The sequence below is a fragment of the Protomyctophum parallelum genome, assembly GCF_964188405.1.
Source record: "Protomyctophum parallelum genome assembly, chromosome: 10".
Classification (NCBI taxonomy): domain Eukaryota; kingdom Metazoa; phylum Chordata; class Actinopteri; order Myctophiformes; family Myctophidae; genus Protomyctophum; species Protomyctophum parallelum.
In genome coordinates, this window is record NC_139704.1 from 30,311,009 (window position 1) to 30,337,041 (window position 26,033).

Below are 26,033 nucleotides of genomic sequence, written 5' to 3' on the forward strand. Positions count from 1 at the left end.
GACAACAAGAAGACTGACCCGGGCCGGGCCTGGCTAATTATACACTTACTTTGGCTCATGTGAGAGCACATCAGAAGTACTATCCAATATTCTTCAAATGCCTATTCTAGCTAAAAGGCATGGAACAACAAACAATGATTAGACTAAAGTGACATGTCATTAATGCAACGCTCACAGCATATTATAGGCTAGTCGACACAGTCACTTTGACTTGTGCTACAAGAAATTATGTGGTGTGTTTTTTGCCTCAGGCGAATTTGAGCCAACAGCAGCGTGTCCCCATTACGAGCTCAACACGCTACTTGTCGCTCGTACACAAGAGGCCAAATCAGGCTGCTTGTAAATTACAAATGGCTGCCTTGAAATTCTAAATAAAGCGAGTATTGTAGCAGTGTTGTTTTTTGGCAGCAAATTTAAATTTTAGTTTTAGTCATAGTCTCCTGAATAGTTTTCGTTTAGTTTTAGTCACATTTTAGTCACCTGGAATGGTTGAGTGTTAGTCTAGTTTTAGTGGACTAAATCTAGTTGATTTAGTCGAACAAAATGTGTTTAGGCGGGCCTTGATGCCGTCGTAATGACAGTTTTTTTTTCACTTGCTGAAAAGAGCCGAACTACAAGCCCACAACGCGTCGCAGCTCGACACGTCTACATAGCTTGAAGATCTACTATTTTCAGCATGTAACCAAGTGTAAAATGACTTATACTGGATCTCTTGTCCACTAGTCCCTTCCTAACATTTTAGTCTAGTTTTTAATTTGTTGACGAAATCGTCAGTATATTTAGTCTTAGTTTTAGTCATCATAGCTTAATTTCATGTAGTTTCCATTTCGTTTTCATCCGTGAAAAAAAGGTAGTCGACGAACATTTTCCGTCTTAGTCGACGAAAACAACACTATATTGTAGTCGTAAGGATGTGTATATGCTTGCTAACCAGGGCCCAGCAAATGAGTTCCTACAAATGCATTTATAAACACGATCGTAGGAACTATTTGCCTTTAATTGGCACCTCTACTGCTGTAAATTGTTTATTCTGTTGATAACGTGTTGCTGTTTTTATTTCTCGGTTTCTCGCAAACAAATAAAACTCATTATCATCATTTAAAATGTGTCTTAACAAAATCGATGCCAGCACAAACATTAAAAACTGAAACAATTATGCATATAATGTGTCCTTTGACCAAAACAACCAAGGTTCATGTTTTAGGTTGTTATTAGTGAGTGAGTACAAGATTAGTGTCAAAATGTTTTCATTTACCGCTTTCTTTCGTTTTAAAGATTTTAGCTATTTTTGACAGGGGGGGCGGGGGCATTCGAACAAGTGGCTAAATATGTATTTTTATTTTATTTACTATAGTCCTACTAGACCCCAGGAAATTGGCCACAAAAGATGATGGGATCTATTGAATGTGAAGGTGACATATGACACAGTATGGCAGCCCTACTAGTCAGTTGTTTGTTCAGACTCACAGAAAACAATTACTGTGGCCAGATGCAATTTCCCGTCACATCTTTGTTTGAAAAGCTGTCAAAAATAGCTAAAATTGTTAAAACGAAAGAAAGCAGCAAATGAAGAAAAAATAATTAACACTCATCTTTTACTTTCTCTAAAAAAACAAAGCTGTTTTTTAAATTGGATGAAATGCCCAATACATGATTAACTGGAGGGGATTGGGTTTAAAAGCAACAATAAACCATTTTGGGGTTAGCATTATGTTATGCTTTAGCTATTGAAAAATAGCAGATCTACAAGCTCATAGCTTGCAGGTCTGCTATTTTTGAAAAATCGAAGAACCACTGACGTAGAAACATAGCTTTTTCAGAAAACTGTCAGGATGTGTAGAAGACATTTTTAGAATCTGATCTCAGGTCAAAATGGGTTTATAAAAGCAACAATAACAACATTGGAAGGAGAGAAGCATGGTTTTCACTATAGTAGGCTTATATACTCACTTAGACTTGAGGAGCTGGGGCAGCGTCTGCAGGTATACGAGCAGCACCTCCACGGGCAGACACTGGGTGTGGTAGCTGCAGACCTGGCTGCAGACCGTGGACACGCCCAGCTGCTGCGCGTGGTGCGCCAGCTCCACGCCGCGCTGCAGCACGGGGTTGAAGATGTGCGTGTAGAGCTGCCACTGCACCACGGCGTTGCCCCGCAGCGTCAGCTGACACACGTGGCCCGCGATCTGCTGGCTCAGCTGGCGGTCCTCGCCGAACACCAGCTCCTGGGTAAGGTAAAGGAAGGTAAAGGTAGTAAGTGTTGGTTTTGACACAGTGTTGTTTTTGGCGGCAAATTTCTATTTTAGTTTTAGTCATAGTCTTTGGAATGAAACATTTTATTGTTTTTTTTGAAGGGACAGACAGTAGGCTGACAGGAAACGGGAGAGAGATGGGGGGATGACATGCAGTAAAGGCCTTGTCGGGTTCGGGAGTCGAACCCGCGGCACACTGCGACTGGATTACCAGTCGGGTGCCCAGACGGTGACGCCACCGCCTGGGCCTTTGGAATGAAACTTCATAGTCATATTTTTGTCACCTGGAATGCTTTAGTGTTAAGTCTAGTTTTAGTCGACTAAATCTGCAGTTGATTTAGTCGACTAAAATGTATTTTGGCGGGCCTATATTATGCCGTCGTAATGACTGTTTTTACACTTGCTGAAAATAGCCGATCTACAAGCTCACGACGCTTGAGCTTGTAGATCGACTATTTTCAGCATGCAACCAACCAAGTGTAAAATGACTTATACTGGATCTCTTGTCCACTAGTCCCTTCCTAACATTTAGTTTTTATTTGTTGACGATTTGTTGACGTCCCACTAAACATGACCCTCACCTGGTAGGCCTCCAGGGCGTCCCACTAAAAATGACTCTTACCTGGTAGGCCTCCAGGGCGTCCCAGTAAACATGACTCTTACCTGGTAGGCCTCCAGGGCGTCCCACTTCCACAGCATGTCCTCGGCCCCGCCGCCGCTGGGCAGGATGCCCTGGGAGCGGTAGGAGAAGCTGAGGGAGGCCGAGGAGGGCTCGCCCTGCTGCAGCGTCTCCTCCAGGCCCGGCAGCTGGCTGCTGTCCAGCGTGCAGACGTTGCAGGAGGCCAGCTTGGCTCTCTCCGAGGGCCGGCCGCCGCCGAGCTGGTCCAGGATCAGCCGGGCCAGGACGCTCAGGACGTGGGACTGGTAGCTGCGCAGGCCGGGGGCCTGGAAGGCGTGCAGCAGGGGCCCCACCACCGAGCGGGGGTCCATGCAGCAGCAGATGCCCACCGCCTGCACGCCGGCCAGCACCTGGAGGACGGCCGGCCCGCCGGGGGAGAGGCGCTGCAGCAGCCGCAGGCACTGGTGGGCGCAGGCGGCGAGGCAGCAGCAGCGCTCGGGGTAGCGGACCACGTCGCCCTCCTTCCCCTCCTCCTCGAAGGGGTTCCGCCGCGCCGCCTGCTTGAAGGCGGAGACGGGCAGGCCGGAGAGGTCCCTGTGGTGGTGCAGGAAGTGGGAGTACTCGCAGCGGCGGTGGCGCCGCCGCGCGCACACCGACTGGTGCAGCTGCTCCGACTTGGCCTTCTTGACGGCGCTGACGATCTTGAGGACGCCGGCGATGAGGCCGCGCAGCCTCTCGGCGGCCTCGCCGCCCACCGTCTCCGACTCCACGGTGCGGCTGAGGCCCTCCAGGCGCAGCACGGTGGCCTCGAACAGCTCCAGGCCGCGGTGCTGCACGAACTCGTGGATGAGCTCCAGGGCCTGGCTGAAGAAGAAGGGGTTGGGCGCGGAGGCCTGCAGGCAGCCCAGCAGCACCTGCAGAACCCCCTCCAGCAGCTCCGGCAGCAGCAGGGCCCGGTGGCGGTAGCGGGAGAAGGAGAAGTCGTCCTGGACCTCCTGCAGGGTCTTCTTGGGCCGCGGGGCGAACGGGTCGGCCTGCCGCTCCAAGCAGCTGCGGATCTTCAGGGTGGCTCGGAGGAGGTCCGTGAGACTGCGCCGGAGGCTGTCCGGCAGGGTCTCGCTCTGGCCCACGTCCACGGACATCAGGTGTAAGATGGTGCGCAGGAGCATCCTCTGGACCAGAGCGATGGGTTCCTCCGTCCAGCCTCCTGCCAGCTCCTCTGCCCCGGCTCCTCCTCCTCCTCCGCCCCCCCCCTCCTCCTCCTCCTCCTCCTCCAGACCCCGGCCCACAGCAGTCTCCGAACTCCGTCAGGATCTCGGTGAGAGTGGGCACGACGCTGACGGCCAGGCCGGGGTTGTGGTTGATGCTCATGTCAAACTTACAGACCTTCTCCAGTAAAGAGAGCAGCACGTGACAGAGGTCAAAAGGAGAGTTCTCCATGCGATTGAAAATGGACATTGCGGCCGGGTCGGTAAGCGTCTCGGTGTCCAGCATCTGGGAGGCGACGGGCGCCCGCGGATGGGGATAAGGCGCGCTCATGGTTTCCGGTGCGGCGGGCGGCGCCGCTGGCAACGCTTCCGAGCGGTGATGCTGACCGCTCACGCGGAGGGTGGAACCGTGAGAGCGTCGGTTCCGCACGCCACCCTGACCCGCTGCGGCTTTGTCTTCAGAGTTTCCCTCCGAATCCGAGGTAGAAGAAAGCTGGGACTTGCGTGCGTCTCTCACAGAGTATTTCTGCGCGGTTCTGCGCGAACGCCGTGACTTCCATGACCCGCTGCTGGTGCGCGCCCGCTTATCAGCAGAGTTCTGAGCATCTGTCTTCTGTCCTTCTCTGCAAGGGATAGCCTTCACCTCCCGGCTAAGGAACACTTCCAACAAGGACGGCAGGGTGAAATCTGTTGGCAAAACGCACATGTCAGTCAGCCATCACAAAGCCTGAAGGTATATGTTGATCTAGAAGTGCTTCTTCAGGAAGGGGAGATTGTTGGTGTGCAACACCCCGCGTGCAAATAAGTTTAGCCAGCGTGATCTAGTATGAGAGTGACGACACTAGCGCCAACTCCCATTGTAACAATGGAATGCGGAAGTGCTCATTCTATCTCAATGGGATAGTTCCAACGTTTGGAACTATAGCCCATAGGCCCCCCGCTTTGCGGCGAGATCAAAGCGTGTCGCCACTCTCTTCTTCTACGGCTCTGGGTTATACTGTAGTGTAACATACAGATACTGACCGTACAGCAACTGACAGTAGTGTACACATACAGATACTGACCGTACAGTAACTGACAGTACAGACTTTGTTTAGGTCCAAGTCCTGACCTTTGCTGCAATTTATCGCATTCATCTCTAGATTCTCTACCCTTGTCGCATAAAATAAATATATATCTTAAAAAGACGTAGTTTTTTTTTCTCAAGTGAATCTTTGTATTTGCAGTTGAATAAAAGGACCAACCAGTGGAAAATGATTTGAATGCTAAATTAAACCAATGCCTTTGACTAAAATCAACTGATGTTTCCACAAACACTACATTTATTCATTATCTGGTCAAAAAAAAAAAAAAGAATTAAGACATGCATTTTAAACCGCGCCAGATTTAAAGCACGCTGCAAAGTCATATCATGTTAACCCATTCTGTACGCGGGAACCCCTGTTGGTGTTCTAAGCATTACGTTATACTTTAGCTATTGGAAAAATAGCAGATCTACAAGCTCATAGAGTTTGTAGGTCTGCTATTTTTGAAAAATCCTTGAAAATGTGGCGCAAATCTTTGAATATATATTCTTTCAGAGCAAACGTTTTTTAACTCAAATATGTGCTTCTGGGGGGTCCCTGGAACAACATATTGTCAGATGGGGGGGGGGTCGGTGGCCAAATACATATCATTTTTGCTTTTGGGGTCCTTGACATGAAATATTGAGCACCACTGACACAGAAACATGGGACATTTTTTTAGGATTTCTACGTCAGGTCTAAATGGGTCAAAGCATGCTGCAAAGTCATATCATGTTAATGTACCATTAGCATCAGCCTAATAAACACTGGATTTTTCTAAACATGTACGGTGCTAATGACTAACTAAACTAATGAAGATAGCGCTATAGATGAGTATTGTATGGTTCATTTACATAAAGGGTAGCTATTCCCAGCTTGTTAAAAAACAAAATCAGTACGCACATATACAAATTAATAAAGGTAGAAATGTCTAGGCTCCATGTTAGAATGGATTAACACTTCTACACTAAATGCCGGTGTCATCCGAAGGTCACCGAGAACTAACTGCAATCAGTGGTCTTCTGTTATGTAAGCTGTATATGTTAGACCAGAGCTTCAATTAAACTACAGATCAGAAAGTATAAACTACAAATCTTCAATTAAACTCAACAACACAGTTCTTCTTCAATTGAAATCGGGCTTCACAAAAAAACCAAATGACAATTAAGCAACTGACCAACTTTACAAACAAACAGAACCCAAAGAACCCTTAATTAAAATCAACACTTGACGATTTCACCATGCACGTACTACAGTACAGTATGTATGTTGTTCATGGTGTGAATTCAATCTCCACACTGAATAAAACAGTGGAATGAGCGTCGTTTGATGAAGGATGAGCATCACATGTTCAGCCAAAGCGGTCATCAAGTTTAGAGCATTCCCATCATCAACCTTAATAGTGTGATGTTGCTCGACACACAGTATAGTCAAATAAGAACTTGTGTAAAATGACGCCGACATTTCTACATTAAAAAAAACGAAGAACAAAACTAAAAACAGAGACTAAAGTGCTAAAGATTGATTGAGCTGTGACAAAAGCATGTTTAATTCTTGCCTGTGTGAGACGCAGTGCTCATGTCATGATGAGCCACACTGCAGCAATACAGTATATGTCCATCACATAAGATAAGACAACCCATATACGTTACTAAACTATAAACATGACGGTTCAAATAATTGTGTTCACGGTTGTCGGCGAAAATAAAATAGCCCCATCTCCAAGCCTCGCGCGTGTGAGCTCGGACGGAACTGAGATGGATATGTCTTCGGATAACTAGAGTCGTAGCGTTGTCAGTGTGAGTGTTATTTAGCCCACTTCGGGCGGGAACCCCTTTTGGTGTTAGCGTTATGTCATGCTTTAGCTATTGAAAAAATAGCAGATCTACAAGCTCATAGCTACGAGCTTGTAGGTCTGCTATTTTTGAAAAAAAATCGAAGAACGACTGACATAGAAACATAGCTTTTTCAGAACACTGTCATTTTCAAACAGACATTTTTTAGAATCTGATCTCAGGTCAGAACGGGTTAGTTACCTGGGGCTTTCTCCTCCTGCACAGGGATCTTCCACACCAGCGGCAGCAGCGACAGCAGCAAGGTAAGCAGCTCCTCCCTGCAGGTCAGCTCCTGAAGAGTGGGTTCAAAAACATGCTGACGTTATCTCTAGAATCTCCCCCACACACACACACCACACACACACACACTTTCCCTCCCATACACCCCCCCCCCCCCCACCCCCTCTGCTTCACTCTCTAGTCACACTCCCACGTCACGCCCGCATACGCCACTCCCACTCGGCACACATCACGCTCTAACTCGGAGAAGAGTATATTATGCAAATGGGACACCCTTCCCTTATTATGGGTCCATTTGGTTCCACTCAGTGTATACGCTCAGAGTTCAATTAACACTGAGGAATTTGACCGTTTATATAGACCCAGAGACACTGAGTCCGTTCACACTAGTGCAAACTTCACTTAGTGTTTTTTGCTACCTCCATTTGTGGTGCACATCACGTCATTTTAATCACTTTTGCACTGAGGTCGATTAAAAAAAACTGTTTTCTGAAAATCATATGTTTTTGTCAGTGGTACTCAACCTTTTTCATGTCAAGGACCCCCAGAATTATCTGTATTTGGCTGCCGACCCCCATCTGAAAATAATGTTGTTTCAGGGACCTCCCCAGAAGCAAAGATTTGAGTTAAAAACGATCTGAAAGAATATATATTAAAAGATTTGCAACACATTTTAACAAGCTTGTAGATCTGCTATTTTTCATTAGCTAAAATATAACACGATGCTTCAAACACCAAAAGGGGTTCCTTTCCCGCCCAGAATGGGTTAAAGTTAAACCCTCTAGACTTGGTGAACTGGACCCGAGCTCCACCCTCTACTACTCGGACAGGCTTCTTTCCGGCCACATCAAAACAAAGCTAAGATCAGCTATCGAAAATAGCTGATCTACAAGCTAACAACGCTTCCTTTTGCAACACACTGTGAGCTTTTAGATCCGTTACTTTTGGCAAATGTTCCCCCCAGAATATGGACGCTGGGGGCTAAATGTCAACCAGTACATCCCCCAGTCCCCCCAACCACTGCAGATGTACTGCAAAGTTATATCACCATTCAGATTGATTAAAATGCTTTATTCATTAAAACATTGACCTGAGACCAGATTCTACAAAATGTATTTTAAATCATGGCAGTTTTCAGAAAAACCCTATGTTTCTAAATCAGTGGTTCTCAAACTATTTCATGTCAAGGACCCCAAAAATTACATGTAATTAGTCGCCGACTAATTACATATAATCTGAAAATATGTTATTCCAGGGACCGCCCAGCAGCAAAGATTTGAGTTAAAAACGTTTGCTGTGAAATAATATATATTCAAAGCTTTGCACATGTTTTTACGATTAAAAAACAAATAGATCTACAAGCTTGTAGCGCCGCTTATGAGCTTGTATAATCTTCTATTTTTCAAACAGCTAAAGTTTAAAATAAATTGGTTGAAGCTCAAGTGGTTCCCGATTGCAGCTTTATATACAAACATAGGGCTCCATTTTCGTCACCGCTAAACCCCTTATCCCTAAACGTCTTTGCCCCTTTTTTTTTTTTTTTACTATTTTGCAAAACATTTTTGAATAGTTAAAATGGCCAGTCTACAAGCTCACAACGTGTCAATGTAGATTGGCTAGTGGAACTATTCAAAAATGTTTAAGGATAAGGGGTTTAGCGGTGACGAAAATGGAGCCCATATAGTGTCTGTCACTTTTTCCTGGCCTTCTGTGACCCTCGCAGATCCACACAAAATGAGAAGAGGTGGGACTCCACTACGGTTTCCTGGATTTACCCCGTGGTCCGTCCTATGCAGATGTCAGACGGGTGTCAGCGCGCGGTGTGGGGGTTTAATGTAACGTCTACATGACGACACAGAGCTTCTCCCTGAATCAACTTCCAAGTCCTCCATGACCTCCGCTGTGGCCCAGGGCATTCCTCACGGGGGAGAGACAATTTGTTCTCCTCACGTGTGAATTATAACCCGTTTAGACCTATGAGGACGATTCTCTACAAATGCCTTCTATATAACCGTGACAGTTTTCTGGAAAAAAACTCATGTTTCTATCTATGTGTCAGTTGGTGCTCAACCTTTTTCATGTCAAGGACCCCCAGAATTATCTGTATTTGGCTGCCGACCCCCATCTGAAAATATGTTGTTCCAGAAGCAAATAATTGAGTTAAAAACGTTCGCTCTGCTTGGACTCCTCATGCATAGAAGGAGGCATGAGGTCCGTTGCCCCCCCCAGGTTGGCAGAGGAAGTGTAGCGCCCAGGATTACATTAGATAATTGGCACTGGGTGAAAAGAAAAAACTGGGTTACAAAATCGTGGGATAAAAAAAAAAAAAAAAAAAAAAAAAAGTTCGCTCTGAAAGAATATACATTCAAACATTTGCGTTTTCAAAGATAGCAGACCTACAAGCTTGGTGCCACGCTATGAGCTTGTAGATCTGCTATTTTTCAATAGCTAAAGTATAACATAATGCTTAATAATAAAAACACCAAAAAGGGGTTCCCGCCCAGAATGGGATAAATAAACTTTACTTGGACAGCGGCAAACGCTGTAACACGTATGTCCTGCCAATCACATGACAACGCAACACAATGACGATGAATCCATGACGATGAATCATGTGTCATCAATCATCATGGCTCATCAGTTGACTGTTGGTTCAGGATTTAATGTAAAGTACAGTTTGAGACAGGTTATAATTGTAGTATACATTAACAGGGTCCCCTAAGAAATTATCTGGAAGTGTGCCAGATCACCATGGGGCTCACAACAGCACATTGTTGTCATGTATGTATTCCATGACATACAGTTCAATTTATTACGTGCACAAATGTGTCCGTCTATTCAAATGAAACTGGAAATGGTACCAGCTGCTCTGTGGCCATAAGACACACATCCAGAGTTGTTCTTAACTAATTTTGGGCGGGAACCCCATATGTTGTATATATATATAGCATTATGTTATACTTTAGCTATTGAAAAATAGCAGATCTACCAGCTCATAGCGCGGCACCGAGTGCATTTTTGAAAAGAAAGTGACATTTTGGTGAAAATCTTTGAATATATATTCTTTGAGAGCGGACGTTTTCATTTTCAACTCAAGTCTTTGCTTCTTGGTGGAGGTCACTGGAACAACACATTTTCAGATGGTGGTCGGCAGGCCAATTACATAATAATTCTGGGGGTTCTTTTTACATGAAAATGTTTGAGAACCACTGACATTTAAACATGGGTTTTTTTCAGAAAAGGATTTAGAAGGTATTTTGTAGAATCTGGCGTCAGGTCTAAATGGGTTAATAAGCCTAATTTATATACTTGGTCGTGTGGTGGTGATGGGTGTCCCCACCACGCCGAAAATGTATAAGCTCGCACTTGACGATCGGCCATTTGCGGTACAGGAGTAACAGGACACACCATTGTGCGAGTATAAACTAGACTGAACTCAGGACAGGAATAGAAAGATGTTCCCACATACAGCCAGGACACCATTTTGACACGTTTCCCCAAATTAAGTTAACACTCCTGATGAAGTGCCACGTCACCCCTTACTGACGGGAAGGCATTAAAGAGACAGGAGTCCCTTTAGTCATCCAATCGTAGCCGGCAGTGGTCAGTCATCCAATCATTGCCAGCATTGGTCAGACACAGTCATCCAATCATAGCCAGCAGTGGTCAGACACATGGTTTGACCAGACAGGAAGCTAAGGATTCATCACCACGATGGCATGAACCCTGGACTTCTAACACACTCGCTCAACATGAGCGTACATTTGTATTCATGCATTTTTTTAACCATTTAGTCCTGACGTCAACATTTTTAAAATGTTCAGTTTGTGTTCAGTGGTGCTCAATATTTCATGTCAAGGACCCCAAAAATGATATGTAATTGGCTGCCGACCCCCCCCCCCCCCCCCCCCATCTGAAAATATGTTGTTCCAGGAACCCCTCAGAAGCAAAGATTTGAGTTAAAAACGTTTGCTCTGAAAGAATATATATTCAAAGATTTGTGCCGCATTTTCACGATAAAAGAAAAATAGCAGACCTACAAGCTATGAGCTTGTAGATCTGCTATTTTTCAATAGCTAAAGCATAACATAATGCTAACACCAAAAGGGGTTCCCGCCCAAAATGGCTTAATCCATCTGAAATATACAGTGTGGATTATGCATCCATCCAACTGAGTGTACTCTGCGATATACATACATTACATAACACAACTGTATAAATTATAATACCATAGTGGTCCACACAGATGAGGAAAGGACTGGAGAAAGTAATACTTTGAGAGGATAAGCAGACTATTACTGTACCCGAGATCATTATGGTCTAAGTCTTTTCTTTCCACAAGTATCTTATGCAATGAAAGAAAGATCCCCACCCGATATATATGATTTTTTTGTTGTTATTTACAGTTTAAAGGTATATTCAGTGATTTTACTCCAATCAGTGAGCCTTTCGTCCAATCAGGATAGAGAGTCAAAAACGAAACCTAAGGTTTTTTGACCCCCAGGGGTTAACTGGGGACAGGGAGGAACTCCTTATATGGCCAGCACACTCTATAGTAGGGAGGATTATCACAACAAAACAAAAAAATAAGTGATATTTGAATTAAGTGAAATCACTGAATATACCTTTAAATTGGTAACTTCTTCGGTTTAAAGTGAACTGACCCGAATACTTAGTTGTTGACAGACAGTGTACAAAGGACTAACTTATTCAAATCGCAGCTGTAATGACACATAACTGGATCTTTGTGTGCAAACTCTGCATTCTGGGTGGGAACCCCTTTTGGTGTTACTTTAGCTATTGAAAAAAATAATATATAGCAGATCTACAAGCTCATAGCGTGGCACCGAGTGCCGCGCTATGAGCTTGTAGGTCTGCTATATTTATTTTTTTATCGTGAAAATGTGGCGCAAATCTTTGAATATATTCTTTCAGACTTCAGAGCGAGCGTTTTTAACTCAAATCTTTGCTTCTGGGTGTTCGCTGGAACAACATATTTTCAGCAGCCAATTGCATATATTTTTGGGGGTCCTTGACATGAAAATGTTTGAGAACGACTGACATAGAAACATAGGGTTTTTCAGAAAACTGTCAGGATTTGTAGAATCAGGTCTAAATGGGTTAAGCTTCTAAGTGCACACTTTGAAACAGGGCACAATATCTCTCAGCTCAATCTGTGGACGGCCAATAAGTGACATTTACAAGAGATAAAGCACATACAATTCTTGGCCAATGCAATGGCCATGTGGGAGTTTCAGTGACAACCATCTGTGAAACTACACATTTACCATCCAATAAATAAGCCGCCACTCTGCCATAACGTGGTATATTTTGTTGTCATTAACGGAGACTTTTTGGCCATAGAAAATACGACACTGATAAAACAAGCAAGATTCCCTCCTAAAAGATTGTTTCAGAAAACGAAAGACAAACTCAGTCATACACGTATAACTCAACTGACATATTTGCAATTTTGGGTTGTACTGCCATAATTACCAGCAGACAGATGCAGCATAATATATTTATGTCTAACAAAGTTTGAGAGATAATGAAAACCCTTAAGAGACGGCACGTTTAAGCCTTGGCATCAGACCTGAGGGAAAATGAAGATGTCTCTTTCCCTCCATTTTGTTTTAAGTTCACACAGGGTCAGATTCAATAATATGGTCAAAGCCGGTGCCATCTTTCCCCCATAGAGGCTACACAGTAACATTCTCAGTGTTCATTAACCTGTTTGTGTACAAAATGTAACCAAAATGTGGTTACATTTGTACACTCTCAAGAGTTAAAAATGTCCACTTATAATTAATTATACAGTGCTGATAAATGCTGGTAGATCAATGCTGGTTCCTCACCAAAACACCTTAACCTATTTTGGGGCGGGAACCCCTTTTGGTGTTAGCATTATGTTATGCTTTAAGCTATTGAAAAACAGCAGATCTACAAGCTCATAGAGCGCCACTCTATGAGCTTGTAGGTCTGCTATTTTTGGAAAATCGAAGAACGACTGACATAGAAACATAGCTTTTTCAGAAAACTGTCAGGATGTAGAAGACATTTTTAGAATCTGATCTCAGGTCAGAATGGGTTAAGGGTGAATTCATACTCTCACTATTTTACGGACGGGAAAAAAAACCTTGGTTGGGTTCTGTAGAGACTACAGTACTGTGTGACGTCATTTGAGGCGGGAACCGTACTAAAGTCGGCGCTTCAGTGACAGTGCGACTGAAACTTTCTGACGAGTCGAAATAATTTCGGCACTACGGCGGTATTTCCTCATTCATTCAGCCCGGCTTAGGCGCGATTCGGAATAAAAGTCAGAATAAAAGTCGGTTCGGCGCTGTAGAGCCTACAATGTGATGTCATTTGAGGTTCGGGGGGGGGGTACCGTGCTTAAGTCGGCTCTTCGGTGCTACTGAAAATTTCTGACGAGCCGAAATCATTTTGGCACTACAGCGCCGAAACAGCGGTAAAATAGGAGTATGAATCGGCCCTTAAGAGTTCAATTTGTCGGCCGTGGAGCCAAGAAAACACCGGTAGTTTTGGAAGAGACACACAAGAAGCCACCTTCCAGATGCTTGTGGCCGGAAGGTGAGCTCTGCAGAGTGGGCAGTGTTGTCAGACCTGCTGCTCCTCTCCTCTCACATTCGCTCTCAATTTAAACAATAAAACAAATATACGGTCTCTAAAATAACCAATACTAGGCTACACAAATAAACAAGACATTCACATTAAAAAAAAAACACAAGATGCCTCTGTTCCCCACGACGCATCGCGTGCTTAACGAGCCGTGTTGCGTGTGCACACACACACACACACACACACACACACACACACACACACACACACACACACACACACACACACACACACACACACACACACACACACACACACACACACACACACACACACACACACACACACACACACACACACACCGAGGGTCAGTCAGATTATGTGTCCGCGGTGCGAGGCTCATTTCCCGGCCACACAATATCCATGTCAAGGACCTCCAATATTTACAAGCCACTTCGGCGCTAGCCGTGAGGGAGTTATGAATGTACTTTTAAAGAGCCTATAACTAACTGGAGGTCTGGGACCTTTCCCCCAAACGACCTCTTTTTCCGGGACTAAAATAGGAGTATGAATGGGCCCTTACAGTAGACCCGTCTGATCCAATCAGACCATTTATAGTACCAACATGTACAAACAAGCCTAATTGACATGTCTGTCTATTAGGGGTGCAACGGTTAATCCAACTAAAAAGGGGCTTAAGTGAATAAACCAGACTAATCGATTTAAAAAAAATGCATCATGTTGATTTGATTAAAAATAATAATAATCATAATATAATTCAGTCAATGTCTGTACTGTCTGAATGTCTGAACTCTGAATGTCTGTCTGTGACACTGTGACCGCCGTAGCTCCTCACCGCCTGCACCAATCACTCCCACTTTTCACACAGGCATTGGCCATAATAATATATTTTGTCGATTTAACAAATTAATGATTAATAATTAATGTATTAGTGAATTAAAAATGCGAAAACGCACCCAGGGCTTAGTACCCCCCCACGGCCACAAGGGGGAGGCAATATCTCACAACGGGTAAGGGTTAGTAGTAATAATAATAATAATAATAAATAAATACTATCAGAAACAAAAGTCATGCTTCTTTTTTTTTTTACTTAATGTTTTATCCCACAATTTTGTAACCCATTTTTTTCACCCAGTGTCAAAAATCTATCCTGGGCGCTACACTTCCTCTGCCAACCTGGGGGGGGGGGGGGGGGCAGCGGAGTGAGCTCATGCTTCCTTCTATGCATGAGGAGTCCAAGCTGCTTCTTTTCACCCGACAGGGGGGAGAGTTTCCCCGACCGGACGTATCGCGTGGAAGGAACACGTTATTCCGACCAGTTCCTTTCCCTTCCATCCAAAAGTCATGCTTCTTAACTAACCCATTTAGAGGCGGGAACCCCTTTTGGTGTTAGCATTAGGTTATGCTTTAGCTATTGAAAAATAGCAGATCTACAAGCTCATAGCGCGCCACCAAGTGGCGCGCTACGAGCTTGTAGGTCTGCTATTTTTTGAAAAATAGAAGAACGACTGACATAAGAAACATAACCTTTTCAGAAAACTGTCAGGATGTAGAAGACATTTTTTAGAATCTGATCTCAGGTCAAAAATCGGATTAATTCGAAAAAGTAATCAACAGAATAATAATCATAAAAGAAGAGAATGGATGGTTGCAGCCCTAAAAGCAGGGCTGCGCGCACACTGGCTTTGGTGTGTGCTGGACGAGGCCGTGTGGACCGAGGCGTCAGTGTCAGTGTGTAGACACAGATCTGTCTGCATAACAGTAACACTGGGGTCAGTCAGAGCCTGTCCCCAATTAAGACATGGAACAATACCTGCCTCTGTGGATGAACCCATGCCTACCAGTTAAAATGGTCACCCAAATAGCATGCTTGCTTTACAACACAATGTCACAGAATAGAAATGGACGTTATAAGAAATGGAATGGCCGCCGTTTTCCCCCTACATACGTAGTTGTTTTGATTCCTGTTTAAAAAGGAGAATTCCATCATACTAGAAGGCTTTCTTTACCTTTATTTGTAGTTGTTACGTCCCCACCAAAGAGGTCCAGGTGTTATTTTGTGCTATTTCCCCTAATATAAGCCCTCAATGGGGGTTGGGTTTTTGTGCTAATTCACTTATTTCCATCGAAATAAGTAGTGTAGAGTAGTAGTAGATTTTTGAGTGATGGAAATAAGCGAATTAGCACAACACCCGTCCCCAATGCCCCATTCAATTCATCGAGGGCTTAACTTAACACACCGTAGGGGAAATAGCCAATAATAACACCTGGACCTCTTTGTTGAGGACGTAACAACTACAAATAAAGGTAAGAAAGCCTTCTAGCATGGAATTCTCCTTTAATGTCATGGCAAAAACAAGCGCAAATCCTCATACTGTATACCGTATAATGTATAAAAGATTTGCAATATCAACATTTCAAGTCTCAATATCGATATAATATCAATATAATAGGCCACTGTATTTGGCTATCGTTAGGTCAATGTTTGCACAGCCTGTCTATCACTTCCTCTTGCATATGAGGCAGCCTTGTCTGGTAAGGAGAGCCACTAATACTGTAGCTTTTAAGCTTTGTATAAAGTTAACTGGAACTGTTGGCATCTGTTCCAGGAGTACATTCCCCCAAGCAGAGACTAATGCATTTATTCCCTTAGCAAGAAGGAAATAAATGCATTATCCACATACCTAGCGTCCCTTTTCTGGGCATGTCATAATAGACAAACATTCTGCAAAAAATAGCAGGTCTACAAGCTCACAAAGCGCTGGAACGTGACGCGTCGTCAGCGTTTAGATCAACTATATGATAATAGGGAAAAAGGAGTGGGTATAGACAGACCCCTGGGGGACATATAGCGTTTAAGTGGTTAACTATCTCGGGTTAAATGATGAAAATGTAACCGTATGTAAACCACCCATTTAATGTGCATAAGACCATTAAGGGTAAATAATCAATGTGTTAAGCTTGAATGGATAAGTCTTTCAGAAAGAGAGTTTAGCAGGCATGGAAACAGTCCATGGAAAATACCATAGAAATGGAGGTGGTGTAAAAAGATGAAGAAAAAAAACAATGATCTCTAACTGACTTCAGTTCTACTGTACCTCAGCCCTGGTGCTGCTGCAGTAGAGCAAGAGCACCTTTACGTAGACTTCAGTATAGTAGCCTATTTGGATAAAGTGTTTGACAGAGCAACCAAGGCCAGGAGACAGTAAAAGGAACTACGCCATAGACCTAGGCTAGATCTAATGCGTTGCATTTAGACTTAAGAGCCATGTTACTCTCGACTTCCGCCGCTCGCATGAATGCAGAGTTTGCAGACCAGCCTCTTGTCTTTAGCGTAAATAAAAAATAACGTTTTTGCTACTCACCAAAACAAAGGCGGGTTGTGTCAATAGAAAGCCTATACTTCCCTTAGTGGGAGCACTCTGAGCCCCCCCCACCACACATATAAAACTGTACTTTTTGGCCAAAAGAGGATTTAGTTTACACCGGAAAAGAAATACTTTTAGTTACTCCACTGCGCCTTCTACCGATATTGCCCAGAGAATTGCCTCACATAGAATATTTTTCCTCCATCAGTCGACTCTGAGGCTTAATGAGGATTTAGTCCAGGACTACACTGAGCTGTGGACATTGCTCTCTGGCCTTATGTTTCTATGTATGTAACTGTATTTTATCAAATGTGTGTATATGTGTTGCATACAAGGCCGCTGGGACGCAAAACAAATTTCAGTGCAAACTGACAAAGTACTCTATCATATCATATCTTATCAACCACTTCCAGCCCTAAATACATGTTGGCCTTTTGAAAATAGCAGATCTACAAGCTCTTTCTACAAGTACTTTTCCCCCCACCACTGCCAAGCTGACAGAGCCGGTGAGGACGGTCTGACCTGGTCAATGATGGAGTCCAGCGTGCTGAGCAGGAGGAAGCCGCGGCCCCTGACCAGGTACTCTCCCAGCGCCACCATGTGACTCTCCTCCTCGTCGTCCTCTCGCGTCTCCGCCCTCTGGGCCACGGCGCTGCACAGCTGGTGCACATCGGTCAGGAACTCCCTCGCCAGAGTGTTGCTGGCGCCACTCATGTCTGAGCTAAACGTGAGGAGAAAAACAAAACATTCAACGTTAGGATTAGCCCATTCTGACCTGAGATCTCATTCTAAAAATGTCTTCTACATCCTGACAGTTTTCTGAAAAAGCTATGTTTCTATGTCAGTCGTTCTTTGATTTTTCAAAAATAGCAGACCTACAAGCTCTTAGCGTGCCACTCGGTGGCGCGCTATGAGCTTGTAGATCTGCTATTTTTCAATAGCTAAAGCATACCATGATGCTAACACCAAAATGGGTTAGAGATGTCCCGATACTGTATCGGTATTATGGATGCCAGAAAGTGACCATCAGCCAAATCGAATAATCGACAGTTTTGATCTTCTCAGTTCTCATTGTATGCTAGTTACTGCCATTTCAAGATGGAAAATGAAATCCATTTGGATTTGGGGAGAAGTAGTTTCATAAGGGGCTGGTATGAAGTACTTGATATAAACAGAAAAAGTTCAGTTCACTAGTCTACACTCTACTCTACACCTGCCTTCATTTCATCTGATTGTCTGTCTGGCAGGCACTTAACAAGCGATCGTTGCGAACTGTGTCTGTTAGAGAGAGGGGGAGAGAAGAGTGGCTTTGCTCAACTTGATTTATACTTATATTCTCCAAGTGATGAAGGTACATGTTCGATATATCATGCAGCCTTACTTATTAGCCTATATTTGGCTATCGATTTTCGATTATGAAATATTAAAATTGATTTCGGAGACTCCGACGATTAATCAGAAAATCGATTAATCGGCGGCATCCCTAATCGGTATCGGAAAAGTATCGGTATCGGCGAATATGCCAGTCTAACCACCGATCCGACACGGGGGCAAGGGGTTGACACTATGGCAGGTAAAATAAAATGTTGGGGCGTGTGGTGTTTGCTTTTGAGTTTGCCCAAACTGCAAGTGCACATTTGAGTGAGGAGTCTGCTATAAACACAACACGAGATATATAGCTAGATAGCTATGAACACAACACGAGATCACGACACTGGTATTGGTATTCGGTATCGGTATTGACTAACACAAAAATTGTGGTATCGGGATCGGAAACGGAACGAAAAAAGGGTATTGGAGATTTGGGACATCACAAATTAGGATGTAACTCCTAAGATTGCAAATGCAATTGAAAGCATTTAGTGAGGGAAACGTTTCTAAACACTGGAAATGACTAAACTTCCCGAGCAAATATATATTATATTTACTAAAGACCTTCTCACAAAAAGAAGAGAAAACAAGTGCACTGTTCCCCAATGATATTAAATTACATGCAAATTGGGGATTGAGACAGAAAAGAATTGCATTGTAAATTGAATTATTCTTATGACGTTACATTGACAGCATCAAACTTAATGTCCCTATGCTGGGATTCATCATTCATCAGCAGAACGTCCTGCGTACGACCAAGTGTTCCACACAGTGAGTCCATTTCATTAGTTTGTTTGGAAACCTACAAAGTTGGACCATGTGAAAAGAATTACGCTTGACGACGGCGGGCCACGGTCACGGTCAATGTTTTGGGAAATGCTTGGAAAGGGACACTAATAAAGTACACACGAGTACAGACTATAGTTAGTCACTGTCGGGCAGAAACATTGTATCTCCATTTCAACCTTTTTGTGGGGTTTTTTCGTAAATGTACTGTATACCCTACTTATACACAAGTAGAAGTGAAAATAGGCGATATACAAGGTTTCCACAGACAGCAACGACCTTAGCACACCAATCTTATCTTACACCAACCATGTAGGCCTGAAATGACTGCAGCCTATATTGTCCTAATATATAAAAGCTAAAGCTAAAGAAAAGAATTTACCAATGGCATGTACACAGAAAAACCCCTTAAAGTGTTCATGTATACATTTCTCAGAAAGTGTACAAATGTAAATGGACATTAGGTCCATTTGGCTACTGTACATCGATAACTTTCCTAGCACTTCGCTAACTAAACCATCCACGCAAAGACTTACAGTATTTGAAACATAATCGTGCGTTACACACGCCTCAATCACCTCCCCGTTCAATGGTTTGGTTACACACACACACACCCCTATATTACGACAAAATAGTCACACAGTTTTGCTACTAAGAACAACATTTACATTTCTGCAATTGTCGACTTAACGCTCTTTTATCTCATTACTACAATAGAATAAGACAAATGTCATTGCCAAAGACTGAGGGTACATAATGCATCCATTCCATTCCCCCACACAAGGCCATAATCACAAAACATAACTACTGTATAATACAGTTTATATCTCACCAAATTTTGGAACCACCAGCACTTTTATTCCATTCATCTTGCCGTGTATAGTCCAAGGTTAACTGCAGCCCTACGGCCTGTGTCCGCATACCTCCTCACAGGAGCGATGACTGCATTTTCTGTTCCGCAGCGCAAATTCCATTAAATTGGAATTTCAAATGGAAGCTTTCCAGATTTGGAGTTGATCGGCGTATCACATGAAAGCATGTGATGTCACATGGTGACTGGGACTGGCCTCTGGCATATGGACAAGCCCCCGTTGCCCTCTACAAGACCTCACCAACCAACACCACAATGTGTTTTCCATAAACTATGGGACACCCATGTCTGCTAGGAGGAGGCAGCTCTGAGATCAGATTCTAAAATGTCTTCTACATCCTGACAGTTTTCTGAAAAAGCTATGTTTCTATGTCAGTCGTTCTTCGATTTTTCAAAAATAGCAGACCTACAAGCTCATAGAGCGCCACTCGGTGGCGCGCTATGAGCTTGTAGATCTGCTATTTTTCAATAGCTAAAGCATAACATAATGCTAACACCAAAAGGGGTTCCTGATACAAGTGCTAGAGCTGTGATAAGAAGGTGCAACTCAACAGAAGCATGGCTCAGTCCCGACTGTGAACGTGATACAGTAGATATGCCTGCAGTGACAATGAATCCACAGTTGTCGACAATTTGAAAACACTACTAGGACATGACCTGCTTTCTCCCGCACTTCTTCATGTTCACTTCATCTCATGTATAATAGTTACCATGTGCTTTACAGACAGAGGAAGGAAGGCACTGGAGCAACTCAGACAGTTTAAGCTCTTTTTCTACTGTACCGTCTAAGGTTATTTATAAAGCACTTTAGAATGTTATTAAAGAGCAGTGAGGTCCCTAATGCAGTGGTTCCCAAAGTGGGGTCTGGGGACCCCCAGGGGTCCTTGAGGGAGTTCCATGGGGGTACCCAGCTAAATGATAGTTTGGAACCAAGTGGACCCTTATGGGTCTGTAACACTGATACATGAACACCTACCAGAACTTCAGACTGACGTGAACAGAGTGAACACCTACCAGAACTTCAGAACCACTGCCCTATAATGTACCAACTGACGTGAACAGAGTGAACACCTAACAGAACTGAACCACTGCCCTATAATGTACTACCAACTGAAGTGAACAGAGTGAACAGAACCTACCAGAACTTCAGAGCGTCCTTACTGCCGGGCCCGTGGAGCTGCCGCACGCAGTGGAAGAGACACAGAAAGTTCTCCAGACACTGCAGGCTGACCTGAAGGGAGACGAGGAGGAAACAACGATGGGATGTTACACAAGAAGGAGTAGCAGAAAAACAATCAATGAAATGTACAGTCAGTGTGCATTCCTTTTCAAGTACGTCACAGAACACGTATCACATAATGTGTGTGTACAAACTACACATATGTACAGTATGTAGCGTTTACACACACACACATAAGTCACATATATACGGTACACGTCACGCGCACACATAAACGCTGTCAACGTTTATTCTATGTTTTTACAGGGATTAAACAGATCCATATATGCCAATATTTGACTTTAGACCACATCGGCATCAGCAATTATGTGTCCAATTTTAACTAATTAGTTCCAGGATGGAACTCATTTCCATCCTGGTGTTTACTATTTTGGGAATGTCATTATAGGCCAATATTTTCAAAGGGTTACAATTAGTCAATCTACAAACATGTTGTGAATGTCACATTAATATTTGTTTATGTTTTTCAAATTGATTTGAAAATGTACTGTAGCACTTTTTGACAAAGTATACAGTAAGTCAAACCATTGGTGACTGTGGTAACTTGTGGTTTAAGACTCCGAAATAGGGATCGCCATTGGACCCAAAACTATGGCATCGGTTGGACTCCAACAGGAATAACAACTAATGACTTTATTATAACCAACAGGAATAACAAGTAATGACTTTATTATAACTAAATCATGCGGTAACATAACTCAGTCACAACAAGCACACATACTCCCACAAACCAGCTGCTCTCACTCTTTTACATAACTCAAGAGGAAAAGACATACACATGTTACAATGTCTAGACTTAGTAATCTCACGCACGCACACACACACACACACACACACACACACACACACACACACACACACACACACACACACACACACACACACACCCCTGAAGGTTGGGAAAAGCCCTTTTAAGTGCAATGTTGTTAATGTGTGAGGCTTGAGCGTGTAAATACCTTTCTGGGACATAATGGGATCTCCACAAGCCCTTGTCCACCCACCCCCTTCCCCCTTATCCCCGTAGAGATAAAGTATATGCTGGACACAGTGGACAGGAGGATCTACTGGGTCGCTAGCTCTGTGTCACTGCTAATCTGACACCACTGAGTGGATTCATTCAACCCACCACAGCACGCCTCCACACTCCCTCCCTCACTGATCCGTCTGCGTCTGTCTGTCTGTCTGTCTGGGTCACAGAGCTGAAGAGGAGATAGCAAATACTACCAGGCACATTAGACCTAGTCTGGTCTGGTTCTACGATATAACCCCACGCATGGAGCAGCTCATGGGAAACTAAACCTGTGACCGATCAGCCATTTAGGCCTGACAAAACAAAAATAATGTATATTCAAAGATTTGTGCCGAATTTCACGATTTTTCAAAAATAGCAGACCTACAAGCTCAGACCTGATCTGCTATTTTTAAATAGCTAAAGTATAACATAATGCTTAGTTAACCCATTCTGCGTGGGACTGGGAACCCATTTTGATGTTAGCATCATGTTATGCTTTAGCTATTGAAAAATAGCAGATCTACAAGCTCATAGGTCTGCTATTTTTGAAAAATCGAAGAACGACTGACATTTTTAGAATCTGATCTCAGGTCAGAATGGGTTAATCAGACCAGTGTGTGTCCAGTGGAAACGTCGTATGAATCTGATCTCAGGTCAGAATGGGTTAAAACACCAAAAGGGGTTCCCGCCCAGAATGGGTTTAAGGCAGACTGCAACACAACATTTTAAAAATGAATGCAAAGCTAAAAGCCAAGCAAAAAAAAATAAGAGTACGCTCAATGCAGAATAGATGCCAATTGACATTTACAATGTAGCCCACTAAAAACCAAGAGTGCTCATCTCTGGTACGCTCATGTCTTCATCTTACTGTACAGTGATATCTGTATTTGTTTGTAGGTTTATTTATTTCATTTTTTTTTTTTTTTTACGCAATAGCAAGCTGAGTCTATAGAGCGTCGCAGTCCCTCCCCCTTTCAGAACGACGAGTGGCCCAGGAAATTATTCTCCATTAATTTTCTCCATAGGCTTTTCAAAATGTATTCATTTAAAGACCTTTTTTTTTTTTTTTTTTAGATATTTTTTTGCGGCTTACGCCTTTATTGATTTTTTTTAAGGGATAGAAAATAGGCTGACAGGAAACGGGAGAGAGATGGGGGATGACATGCGGTAAAGGCCGTGTCGGGTCCGGGAGTCGAACCCGCGGCACACCGCGACTGGATCACCAGTCCGGTGCCCAGACCGTTACGCTACGGCCTGGGCCGACCTTTTAAGCGTCGTACGAAGCCAACTCTTGTCGTGACAAATCATGACAACATAATATTTTGGACCAAATAAATTATTACAAAGAAGAAAAACAACAAAAAAAGTGTTGTAACCTGCCGTTCTTTTCTACTTTCTAATTCTTTGTTTGGCCCGAAAAGTTGTGTTTGTTGTCGTGATTGGTTAAATAATGCAGCTGGTAATTAATAATAGTTTTGTATTAGAAAGTCACAGAATCAATCTATGAAAACATTTCTGTTAATGTATGTACTGTATGTAGGTAGGTATAATTCTTCACTGAACAGAAAGCATCAGGTATTTGTAACCATTCCATACTTGACCAAGACATTCTCAGTTTTCCTGAATCCTGACCGTAAACTGACCACTTTCTGAGTACAGTGGAGGAGGGACACATCTCTCATATCAAAACTGTTGTTGTAGCAGTTGGGTGAGTGAGTGAGTCAGCTTCCTTCCTCTGTGTAACCACAGTGGAAGATCAACTAATTTGATTTCCTGTGTTTGTATGGCAATTCAGAGTTAGCGTTGGGCTGTAAAATCAATACATCCATGTGTGTGCGTGTTTGCGTGTGTGTGAGATTGAGATTCAATCTCAATCTGTGTGTGTGTGTGTGTGTGTGTGTGTGTGTGTGTGTGTGTGTGTGTGTGTGTGTGTGTGTGTGTGTGTGCGTGTGTGTGTGTGTGTGTGTGTGTGTGTGTGCGTGTGTTTGCGTGTGTGTGCGCATGTGTTTTCACGCATGTGCGTGCGTGGGTGACGTGTGTGTGGGTGTGTGTGTGTGTGTGTGTGTGTGTGTGTGTGTGTGTGTGTGTGTGTGTGTGTGTGTGTGTGTGTGTGTGTGTGTGTGTGTGTGTGTACATATCGTTAGGGTGGAAACCGGTACTATTAAAAAATAAATAAATAAAAAACTTCTACGTATTGAGCTTCCAAATGGATCCAATGTAGTTATTATTTAGTCACAAGCTCCTGATAATCATTTAATTGTTTAAATGTCCCCGCGGCACACCGCTGTGTCTTCAGACCCCGATATCGGAAACAAAGACGCAGTTTTTTTCCACCGTGTTTCAGAAAAACGCAGCAGTGTGCAAAGCTCCTTTAGATTCCACTACCATTTCACACAACGCTGTCAAAGTAAACTATTATGTTTATCGTTGCTGCAACAATGTCTGAGGAACCTGAACAAAAACTAAAATGGTACTCTTAAAGGACCACTTCACCACTTTTCAACCTATCTTCATATAATAGGTCCTCACTAATAATCATGATAAAATGGCACAATCATTTTCTACTCGGTCTGTGTCTCATAGGAGGGCTGTGGGCAGTTCAGAAACTGTCTTCCAGTGACATCATCGATGGGGAATACAAGCTAATAGAAACTGCAGGCTCTCTAGTCCTGAAAAATTGCAATGCGAATATGGAAGCCATCGTTCTCACGATAATGAAAATCTAAACATTTTTGTAAAACAAATCTTGTTTAAAAGAAAAATATGCCTAATGAACTGGAGGACAGTTTCTAAACTGCCCACAGCCCTCCTATGAGACACAGACTGAGTAGAAAAAGATTGTGCCATTTTATTATGATTATTAGTGAGGAGTGGACCTATTATATGAAGATAGGTTGAAAAGTGGTGAAGTGGTCCTTTAAGGGCCTTTCAAACGGGAAGAGAGAAACGCAGGCGTCGTTGCCTGGATTAGCGACAGGTCTCCTACAGGTCTGCTCAAGAGGGGCGCAACAACGCAAGCGTAAAAAAAAAAAGCTAAACCGAATCCAGGTCTGGTGAGTCGCGGGCGTGTGCACGAAACGAGCAATGCGCGCAACAAATTCACAGGGCGGCGCTCACGTACTGTATATTAAATACAGTTGCGTTGTCACACCACGACTGCTCCGTGCAAAAACTCAGGTCTCATTTGAAATTAACTATATGGGGGCTTCAAGATATGGGCCAAGCAAGGGATTAAACAATGGAAGGATGTTTTTAGAGCTCAGCCTGTATGGATGCTCATTCCCAGACGGGTAACACTTGGTTAAAACTGTTGCAATATAATTGGCTGATGAGGGTCTATATCACTCCAGAGAAATTAAATAAATTTAGTGCAGATATTCCAGATACTTGTATCAGATGTGGTAAAGACAAAGGTACACTTTTCCATTGTCTGTGGGCATGTACAAGAGTGAAAGAATTCTGGGAAGAAGTGAGGAGGGAGATTCAGAAGATATTGTCGATAGATATTGAGCTTGATCCTAAACTGTTTCTATTAGGTCTTTACCCACCTGGCCATAAGATTCAGAGTAG

The 26,033-nt window shown here is 43.4% G+C and overlaps 1 protein-coding gene across 1 annotated transcript in view; it reads right to left on the minus strand.

The window, feature by feature from the left end:
* lyst (lysosomal trafficking regulator) overlaps positions 1-26,033 on the minus strand; it is a 147,308-nt gene that overhangs the window by 103,513 nt on the left and 17,762 nt on the right. Inside the window, 6 exon segments of the mRNA XM_083774566.1 lie at positions 1,951-2,222; positions 2,913-4,112; positions 4,114-4,763; positions 7,177-7,267; positions 17,706-17,904; positions 21,351-21,442. Of these exon segments, the coding sequence (XP_083630692.1) occupies positions 1,951-2,222; positions 2,913-4,112; positions 4,114-4,763; positions 7,177-7,267; positions 17,706-17,904; positions 21,351-21,442 (2,504 nt within the window).